This window comes from Phycodurus eques, chromosome 16 (assembly GCF_024500275.1).
Source record: "Phycodurus eques isolate BA_2022a chromosome 16, UOR_Pequ_1.1, whole genome shotgun sequence".
NCBI lineage: Eukaryota > Metazoa > Chordata > Actinopteri > Syngnathiformes > Syngnathidae > Phycodurus > Phycodurus eques.
The window spans coordinates 797,542-808,332 of NC_084540.1; the positions used below are offsets into that span (position 1 = coordinate 797,542).

The 10,791-nt window shown below is 48.4% G+C and overlaps 1 protein-coding gene across 7 annotated transcripts in view; it reads right to left on the bottom strand.

Moving 5' to 3' along the window:
- caskin1 (CASK interacting protein 1) overlaps nt 1–9,577 on the bottom strand; it is an 83,467-nt gene extending 73,890 nt beyond the window's left edge. For 6 of the 7 annotated variants that reach the window (XM_061699689.1, XM_061699686.1, XM_061699683.1 and 3 more), the window contains exon 1: nt 9,088–9,577. In XM_061699689.1, coding sequence (XP_061555673.1) covers nt 9,088–9,181 — 94 coding nt within the window. In that variant the 5' untranslated portion in view covers nt 9,182–9,577. Of the gene's footprint in view, nt 1–8,581; nt 8,812–9,087 lie in introns of those variants that run through there. The other variant, XM_061699685.1, reaches the window with a different exon arrangement.
- Between the last annotated feature and the right edge of the window lie 1,214 nt (nt 9,578–10,791).

A 10,791-nucleotide genomic window follows, 5' to 3' on the forward strand; every position in this document is an offset into this window, starting at 1 on the left:
TTGCCCACCCCTGGAGAACCGTAACGCTTTCTTACAAATACAGAGAGACGGGATGTCTCTGACCTTTGACGCCGTCGTTTGTGTGTCAATTAGCGCGGTACAAAATGTACTTTTGCTATATTTCAACTTCTTGTGATCAGTCACATGACTTAGCAGGAGACCGGTGCTGTCCAAGCAGACGAGAGCTTTCAGTTCCGAGAGACAGAATGGCGACGCTCCAAAACGCTCTCACTCAATCATAATGTCTATTCTTCATCCTCTTCTATCCATTTCTCTTTTTAAGGAGGATAAAGGCTTCCCGTGCGTTATTGCCGAGCTGGCCCAGCCGATTTGAGGATTACATTCAGATGGTCTGATATCGTCACAAGTACGCTGATCATCTTAAAGCGGTCAGTCTACGTCCATATTTAAGAAGGGCACGAGCTTCCTGGAAAAGGAGTCGGGTCCACACGGCTTGACCCAAATCAGCACGCAAGGCATCCTCACAGCCGCAGACGAGTTCGGCTAAATGATTTATGACTGAGGTGCAGGCGGGGACGTTCATCACCAGCTTTAACTAAATACTGTATTTTATGAATCATTTATCGTCAGCTCACCGAAGAGGACAGAGATGAATTGTGAAAGTGCATATCGAGAAAAGACAATAATCACAGGCGCAACGATCGTACTTGGATTTGATGTGGTATGTTTGCGACAGCGATTTATTGTGTTTTTTGAAAAGTACACGTGACAGTGCCCAGGTCCCCAGTGAAGGCACCGGTACAAATACACAGCTGGACACGACTTGTTTGGAAACATACTTTGAAGAGTTAAGTCGAAAAATTCTCCCCCCAAAAATAATAATAATAATAATAATAACAATCTGTGGCCAGCGAGAATAGGGATTACTCGTGCTCGTTAAAATGTTGCTCTATGCATTTTGTGCGTCCACCTTTTAAGTATGACAATGAAGCAGGACACTGCTATTGCATGGAACATTTGTTTTGCTCTCCTAAAAGTAAAATGCAGAGAAACGTTTCTGTTATTCTTGGGCGAACAAAGGGATAATTTACCCTGTAAAAATGGTCAAGTGCATAAGATGGAAATCCTCAAAAGAAGCAGCTCTTTTACTGACTTTCACAAGAAGAAAATCTTCCTCAAGAGAGACAGCAATCACAGGACATGGCAAATAATCCAGTCGAGGGAAAAATAACACTTCACGGCGACCGCGTTTGTTGCATGTCAAGGACATTATCCGGATCTCGGAAAGCAGTAGTGCATCGATGTACTGAGCTATGGATGAGGACACACTCACACCAGGCCAGACGTGTATCCGAGGGCGAGTCTTCCTGATCTTAAACCACTCGCTCGTGTACGAGGAGGATGCGCGCATAGACATGCATACGCTTCGAAGGAATCGCGAGCTGCGCAACTTCACAACGCATCGCATACAGTAAGGCTGGGCTCGGAGAAAATGTGCCCCAACAATAAACTCATTTCCAATAGTTTAGTTTAGCTTCCAATAGACAGAAACCGTTCATGTTTGATGATTGCATTCAAAACCACAATGAAGGTGCATAACAAATCATGCAATGGGAAGGACCCTTCATCCTCCTTTCAACAAGTGTGTCACAGACATCTTATTAGTACACCTGTCTTGTTTTTGTTTGGGTTTTTTTTTTTTTTTTAAAAAGCATGTTTCCTTCAAAGAATGCTTAAAAAGAGTTGCACTTGTTTTAAATTTGAATCCAAACCACTTTTTTACTTGATCCTCAATTGATTAACGTTGAGGTGTTCCTTCAAATATCGCTTGTACAATGAATCAAGGTTTGCGGAGCCCCTGTGGAACACAGTGAAGCAGCGTTTGACTCGCCTCCGTTTTTCCGATGGCATCACCTCTCCCGTGCTTTCCTTCTCCTTGAACTTGCCACTGGCCCATTAAACCCGAATGTTATTTTTGGTGGAGTGCATTGTGCAGATGAGTTAAGTGTTTGCCAAAGACATAGAGAATCTTGCACAGTGTGCACAGTAGTCGGGTAATGGAAGAACAGAGAGGGGGCAAGGATGCGGTTTTGCTATGCCATCCGTCACATCGGCTTGTTCCCGCTTTCATCCATTTCAGATTTGCCTTGCCAGTCATCCCATCGGTCACACTACCTTCACCTAAAACATCAATTCAGACATTAACATGTGGCTCGCACTCATTGTTTTTTATTCTCTCTTTTGGGTGACTGCTCTTGCCATCCCTTACGTTCATCAAAGCAAATTTACAAAGCATCTCCCCCCCCCCCCCCCCCCCTCGACCCATCTGTTGTGTAATTCAATCACGGAGGCAGTCAGCCGCAGGAGTGACCGATCGTGTTTGAGAGCAAAAAGGTAGGGAACTCAGATAGGCAACATTTCAATATTCTAATTTCTCATACAATACGCTCTCTAGTTTTCAATATAGCTTCCGTGATCAATAAAAAAGAAAACAATCACACACTTGTATTGGAAGGTCTTTAGCTTTGATTTGGCAGCTTTCATTTGCAGCTATGCGGTGTCAAAAAGGTTCCAATGTGTTGTCTTGGCAACGTCAGAATTGAAGAGCTATATTAAGCGCAGCCCAGAGATTCTCAACAGGTTTGCGATCTGAACTCTGCGGTGAACAGGACATTACAGAAAAGGATTTTCACTCTTAGGGCCCTTTCACGCCGCACTTAGCACAGCGCAGCGCACAGTCGACCAACCCGTCGGCTGCGTACGAAGGGCCGCGGCGCGATAGCCGTCGTGGCCGACTCACTTCAATTGTTCGATACCGACACCCGCACGCCGACGAGATCTCGGCAGATCTAACGACAGCGAGAGATTTGGGCAGAAAAATGGAGGAAAAGTTATTCATCTCACGCTAGGGCACACGAGACGTGGGAAAGAAGGCACGGCGATAGAAGGAGATCGCTCCGCCTTTGAATGTCTGCTCCATTGCTCGAAAGTGGTAGAAAAGAGTGATGCTTTTGGACATTCAAAATGCTAGCTTCAAATAAAATAGAGCATAGCCACACATACCCTACGGTCGTCGTATCACGTCGCCGCCTCCTTATTAGAAGCGAGGGAAAAAATATGGGCAAGTCGTCCCTCCGGGCCACGTCGTCGCCGCGCCATCTTGCGTCCTACCTGCGGTGGGCGCCGGGAAAAGTGCAGTATGTACGTGCACTTGTACTATGCCGCTTGACCGGTGGCCGGAGGCACGCAGCCGATTGTGTGCCGCATCTATCCTTAAGTCAGCAGATCCTCACAGCGATCAGGGCTGCCAGTTGCGACCTGGACCGGCAAAGTGATCTCGCAAGGTTCATATGCGCATTCGCGGAACACTTCATATTTGGTTCATATCAAATTCAAAACAGGTTTATATTTTATCCGTGCATGAAATGAACCGTGCATCAGTTGCACACAAAATCAATGTGTTGCTAGAACTAATCCTACAAAGCATGAATTGCTTTGAATGAACCCTAACCCTAACCAACCCACGAAAAAACTTTTTTTTTTTGTGCAAATGAATGTGAATTTTGCTTTTGCCTTTCACCTTGACAAGTGCCTCATACCATTTTTACACCGTCGTCTGTTCCTTTTATTATTATTTTTCTTTTACGTCTACCACCATCAAAAAGGGTGGTTGGCTAAAACACGTGCGGCGCGAGCTTGCCCATATTTGGAAGAAGCGATAGAACTTTGCCAACCCGCCTCCTATCGGACGCGCTGTCTGACACCGCAGAGACGCCGCGATCGACTCGAGGCGTGGCGCCGGGACAACAAACACCCACATTGAGCGTCGCGTCATCACGTCTTCACAGCACGTTCACAACGAACGGGTTCATCGATGGCGGCTGTCCCGCTAAATGCAGCGTGAAAAGGCTTTCACGGACGGACACGCGGCGCTTCCCGTCCTCCACCGAACCCCTAGGGTTCGATCGAATCCGGCTAAAGAAAAATGGAACATTATCTTGGAATATGGCCCTGCCAACAGGGAAGCAAATAATAAACGGTTGGGGAAAACCTGCTCTTGCAGGTGTTCCTCTGACCTCATCTGGGAACTTGACTTGACAAACAGAAGCAAGTACAGTTGATGATTACGCTGCCCCCATAGGCTCCCACAGGAGCCTCAGAAACAATCCATAACAATCTGGCACCTGATTGTCCTCATCTGACAATCAACACCAGAATAAGTTGTTTGGCGCAGGCAGTGGAGAGTTGCCACACTTTAAATGGACGCAATACACATATTGTACTCTGTTGTGCTGCTTATCACAAACATCCATACGGCAAGTGGAGCACAATTTATTGTAGAAGGGAAACAAACAGGCTAATCAACACTATCAATTGTATTGGCATGTAGCACTGCGGAAGAGAAATAAGGTAACAAACAGTCCTTTGTGTGCGTGTTTGAATGACACTAACACAATGCTAAAAGATTTCATTCACACTCTTTTTTTGGAATACAGACGGTTGACGCAGTTGGATCGACGTGATCGATGTGCATTCCCGCGTCGTGATTCAACATGATGAATTGGAGAAAAGGTTCGGTAAAATGAGTTGAATGTATATTTGAAGATGAATGAGACGGTGTCAGATAAGCGGAACATGCCGATCTTTGCGTTACTGCCCCGACTTACTGTCTCTATTCCACATAAGTGTCTCGAGTGGAGGGCATCTCATCGGTTTCTAGCGGTACTATTTTACCGCTATGACCACTAAAGGACAAAGCGTGGCTATAGATGGCACCCACAAAGCTGCAATTTTATCTTGGTTCTCTCCCTAAGGCGCCTCGCAGCCGCCAGAGCACAGTTAACACTGCGCTGACTCTGGCTGACAGCATGTGAATCCTTCCACTCTGCCTTGCTTGCTCCTTTGTCGATGTGCAGCGGTGTGGATGCAATCATCTGCTCTCCCCCCCTCTGCCAGCCTCGCATATCAACACACAAAGACGGGGGAGACAAAAAAAGAGGCAGAGACGTGCCATCGAGGGCGTTCCGTGCGCATGAGCGTAACTCGTCCTCTATCGCTTCGCACTGCAAAAGCAAACAAAGGAAGGGAACCGAGGTTAAATCATAATGGTTTCTCCCACGCGTGGACCGGTCATAGCACTTTCGACACACGTTAATAGCAAGAAAGCGCTGCGAAGAAAGATTGAGGACCCACAAACATCGAAACAGGCAATCAGCAACCACTGACCTCGCGTCACACGTGCAGCTACACACGGCCACGACTCGATGTGGTGCAAAGGGCAGGCTGAGTGGCAGCAAACTGATGACGTCTCTCCAGATGGTGCCAGGTGTGCGCACGCACGCGTGTGTGTGTCGACAGTATGTCTGGCCTGAGTAGCGGCAAATGACTTGCAGCAGGGCAGATCCTTTGCCAGACCCTCTGCTCTCTCACACACACACACATCAGACTTCAACTTTTACAGTTTTCTCTCCATGCCTGGATAACTCTCTGCACCACACATCCACTCATTACCACCACAAACCACTCTCAAGTTTCTGTCTTTCCCTCCCTCAACCCACAAGCACAGCTGTCCCGTGAGCTTCATGTTTAACGCTTGATGACAAACAGGTCCGTGTTAACGACGCGCTGGCGTGTTTGTCGGAGTCACTCAGCTCCACTCTTTCATTCTTACCTACCTGCTTCTGCCCGGCTTGTTTTTAGAGACGTACATATGGGTACCGGGGGACTGCACCGGCAATCCCCAGGATACTAAACTCACAAATGATATCCAGCCATACATTTTCTATCGTGCTTGGGTTACAGGTGAGCTGGAATCTACAGCAACGAACTCCGGTCGAGAGGTGGGGTGCGCCCCGGGCCGGTCGCTGGCCAATCACAGTTTTAAAAAGAATGATCTCCAGTGAAATTTCAACGTAACTCCCTATTTTAAAATACTCATTTCTAGTGGTGTCACGATTCATTCATTATATCGATACCGTCATACCGATTTATATTCCTACGATCCAACTGGATCGATGTGCGCTCAGCCAGTTAAGCCTTCCGGACGTAAATATATCCATTTAAATGGTTTTAAAAGATAATCAATCCATTGTATCAATGCTAGAAAATAATGCACAGCAGGCTCTGTGCGGAGGTGTGTAGGTGTTGCATTTCCAAGAAAAACGCTCGTAATTCCTTTTACTTCTTACGAGCACCGTCAAGGCTACTTTCTTCTTCGTCGTCTCTTTTCTTCTTCGCTTCCTTTTTATTCCCCGTGTCACGTCACTCCTTTTCAAAGTGTCCCCGAGTGGTTGGATGAGGCACCGCAGAATGAATGTGTGTTGTTTTTAAGCAGTTTTTTTTTTTTTTTTTTTTTTTTTTTTCCCCCCCCCCAACCCCCCAAGTGTAAGACGTCCGTCTGTCTGGTGGATGGCAGATGAGAGGGAGGCTCGCAAGAAATTAGCATTAAGGGTGTGTGTGTGTGTGTGTGTGACAAATCACCGTGCAAACTCCACACAGGCGGGGCCGGGGATTGAACCCCGGTCCTCAGAACTGTGAGGCAGACGCTCTAACCAGTCGCGAATCGGCAACCACAAATCGAATCGTTGCTAAAAGGAATCATTTCACCCCCCACTAATTTCTGACTGTTTTTTGTGTTTGCTCGTTAGTATGTGGATTTTTACAAGAAATGGTTACGAGAGAAAAGTTGGCATTTAGCGGGAGTTTTTTTTTTTTTTTCAATGTGGGCACCCGAATTTCTTCACTCGTAAGCTTCTTGTCAACTGATTTCGCTAGGAAGCCTTGCGGGATGGAAGACATACTAGTCGCCCTTCAAGTTCTTCCAAATTCTTCGGCTTGGTACGGTAGACTTGCTGCTTTAACCAAGCCCAAAGAAATTTGTCAAGGGGCGACTCCTCATAGAGAACACAACGACCCATCCAGCGACCGTTCGGCCATTCCCGAACAACAATAGTCAAATGTGAAAGGGCCCCCGTCTCACATCAAAATCAAAACTTCATCACTCTGCCAAGCACCCGTCACTGGCCAGTCTGGCTGACTTTCTGTCTGTCTATCTATATTTGAACAATAAAACACTCTTCCTGCTCGTGCATCTTGCATTTTTAACCTTCACTGTTAAGCTATGTCGGTGGCTAGTAAGCTATATGTTAGCGCCATCTATCAATTGATCTACCTGATCAGGTATCCATGAATGATGATGCATTTCAAAACATGTTTTTTGGGAGTCCCTGATATCTTCAAGCTTCGTCGTGTAAAAGTGCGACATCACTCACTCCCCGGCTTGAGGACGACTTGTATTCTGCCTTGAACGAATGACAAACGTCAACTCAACACGTTTCCTTCACCAAAGCCTCTGCAGAAACCGATGCTACAGCCCAAAAGTATGACGACTACACATTATGGTTCTTTTGCATAACATTGCATTTTCTTGTCTCCATCTTTGTGCTAAACCAATTTCAGCGCAGGTTCAATTCTCAATCAATTCTCTCCACTTCCAAATCTGCATGGTCACATTTGCACCAGACTTGACAAGGGGCAGCATCATTCTAGTTGGCTGCAGATAGATAAATGCTTGGGATACTTTTGCCAATTTGACTGTGTTCACAGTGACCTTCGTCACATGACCCAGGTTGCAGGGTCACGTGACAGGTTGCAGAAAACAACATGAGAAGCCGGTGAATTCATCCTTTAGAATGTCTTGATATACACGAGCTTGCATCTATTATGCAAAAGCCCAATGAGCCGCAATCATGAAAAACATCTTGTGTTTGGGAAGAATGAGTGACTCAGAAAGGATATTCTCCTGGCTCAACACAAAAAAAAAAAAAAAAAAAAAAAAAAAAAAAAAATTCCCCAATGCTGCGAGATGTCATTGCGAAGCCAAAATGTCAAAGAAAGAAAAAGGACTATAGCGTTAGCGAATACATCACGGCACATCGTAAAAATCCCCAGCTCCCACGAGAATAGGACAACCCCAAGTGGACGCGATAGGCGACATCCGAGTAAAAAGCAATAAATGCGATGATATTCTGCTGGCGGCACCGCATCTTTGCGATTCGGTCCATCGGCCATCGAGCCGCCGATCTTTGCGTAGACGTCCGGTACTTCCGCGCTGATCTCTCCCGTGACAAACGAGCCACGAATGTTTTTCTTTGAATTTACTATTCGAGCCTTTCCGTGAGGGCAAAAGGTTACAACGGAGGAACGGAAGAATCGCTTTCTGAATGTTCTCAACTATTGTTTCAATTCCAGGCAATAGTCGATAGTTCTTCATTGACGGTGACGCACTCCATTTTGCCAACTTCACACAACGAAAAGAATTGTTACTCGTGAGCACGCGTGTCGGACTGTCAGCGTTCACGCGGTTACGTTTAGACTGAATACGATAAGTTGAAATCATCTGCTTTTGGCGTGAGCATCCGGATCCAATATCACTTGACTGCAGCCGTCAAATGGAGCGAAAAGCGCTGAATCGTACTTACGGCGTCTGAATAGCATCGTTAAACAGGATTCAAACAATGAAACGGAAATGCAACTCCTGGCCTCGACATCAGTGCTTTTTCCAGCCTTTTAAAAAAACATCTCACCACACCACCAAAGAAAACTTGGACTAATTCCGTACCTTCTGCCATCTAGCGGAGCAGCATTTGACGACACCTCGCTGTCACAGCTGGATGAACAAACCCACGTTATTTGGAGTAAATCAAGGATTTGCAGACCAATTCCTTGAAATGGGATCATTTCCAACGGCACGCCTGATCATCTCTCAACGCATACTCATCCGCCACTCACGGGCAAGATTTGCTCTCTCGCTCTAGCGAGGCGCCGTGTTGCCCAGTGCCCACACGTCGGATCAGGGTGGGACGTGGGCGTGGAATATTGTTGCACGCTTTTCGGTGCTCTTGTAGAAACTAATCAACATGGAGCAGAGTCCCGCAGGGGGGGGGGGGCAAAACGTGCGTTTCCGTGTGCATCCGCGTCCCTTGATACACGACAGGGACAAAGCGATCCCGCCCGCCCCGTTTCTACTGCTGCTGCATCACATTCCCAGTCGCGACGCAGAGGCACCTGCGTTCGCGAGCCTCTCAATGAGAGGAGTGCGCGTGAGGAACGGCGGAGACGCCTTACTTGCTTTGCCCGGCCGGGGCCTTTGCAGCAGCTTCTGCACGGCGAGCAGGTCCTCGGTCTTCACCGCCTGCAGCAGCTCCTGGTCCTTCCCCATCTTCCGCTCGGAGACGTGCTACTCCCGCGACATCCTCCGACAGAGGGGCGCCTCGGGGCGGCCGCGACGAGCCTCCGTCCCGGGAGCTTTGGCCTACGACGGTGCGAGGGCGGCAGAATACGGAGGGATGCTGTCGCACCCCCGCCCCGCCTTGCTCGGTGCGGCGCCGACAGACGCGGGCCGTCGCGAGCTGCGAGCTCCGCGGCTCCTTCGCGCCCCAATGGAGTCGGCGGCGAAAGGCTCCCCGGCGACCACATGAAACGTCGTCGGGTATAGGTTGAAAGGCGCTGTATCGCAGCGGCAAAAGCTCCGTGTCAAGCGGCGCTCTCGTGCTCGTCGCGGTCAACGGGCTCCGGGGCTGCTGCGGCCATCGTTCCGAGTGCGCTCTCGCTTTGGATTCGCTAACGAGTAGCGAGAGAAAAAGGAGCGAGCGAGCGAGCGAGGGGAGGGAGGGAGGGAGGGAGGGAGGCAGGGCGGTGTGGGGTCCACGCACCCTCCAGCTGGGCCAGCTCGTGGCGCTAATGTGCTCTCGCTCGACATGGTTTTCCCGTGCACTTTTCCATTCTGCAACGTTCCGGCTTCTCTTCTCTGTGCGCCCGAAGGGATGCCGATCTCGCTACTAAACTAACGTGCGCAGCTGTTTTCAACACGTAATCGTCACGATAAGACAAGATGTCCTCGTTTCGTTTCGCCTGACCAGGCCCACCGGAGGTCTGCAACCCATTACAAACGTGCTCAGTAACGGACGTAATATTCAGCCTACGTTTGGGTCGATTTTGACCCGGGCCAAGAATCTCAGAACAGTCTTCTGTCAATACATGTACGAGTGGGCCCGAACACTTCATCAATGGTTCAGAGAAAAGGGAAAGTGACTCGTGACTCCGGTCGTACGATCGAGTCGAGTGGGACTTTAGTCGTACGTTTCTTAAGACCGGTTTCCTGAACTTTTGGGAAGACTCGACTTTGACTCGAACTACGTGACAAGTCCTGCCTGCTTACATTTGAAAATCTGCATTGCCGAGATAGGGTGCCATTTGTTTGTTTGTTTGTTTTTGAAAGAAAACATTGATCTCGTTTCTTTTGTGTAGTATCCACAAACCTGGCAACCCACCGGTATACTCTAATGCTGAGCATCACGGAGGAACATCCAAAGACTATGACCACGCAAATTCAAGGATTGTGTTTTTGAGCAAATCTGACAAATCAAAATGGCAACCGGTGAACAGTTCTTTGGGGCGTTTGAATGCTTGCGATGCGGCGGGGGTCCAGCGGAAAGGCGAACTGGTAGAGGCGAGACCGGTGAGAGGTACGGCGACCTTGCCGTCGTCACGGACGAAACCATAGAAATTGGCGAAACCAAGAAAGCGTTGAAGCTTCTTGCGGGCGGGCGGAGGGAACGGGCCGGTTGATGACTGCTTGGATCTTTGCAATGATGCATCCCGACAAGAGAACGGAGGAGAGCTGGAATTCGCATTTTTGCAGCTTTCACCAAAAGACCGTCAGTCGTCAAGAAGGACTTGACGGACACGCCGGCGATGTTCTTCGGGGGAGCGGAAGAGGGGCTCCCGGCAAAAGGTCAATGGTGCAATCGTAGGGGAAGAGAGATGGCG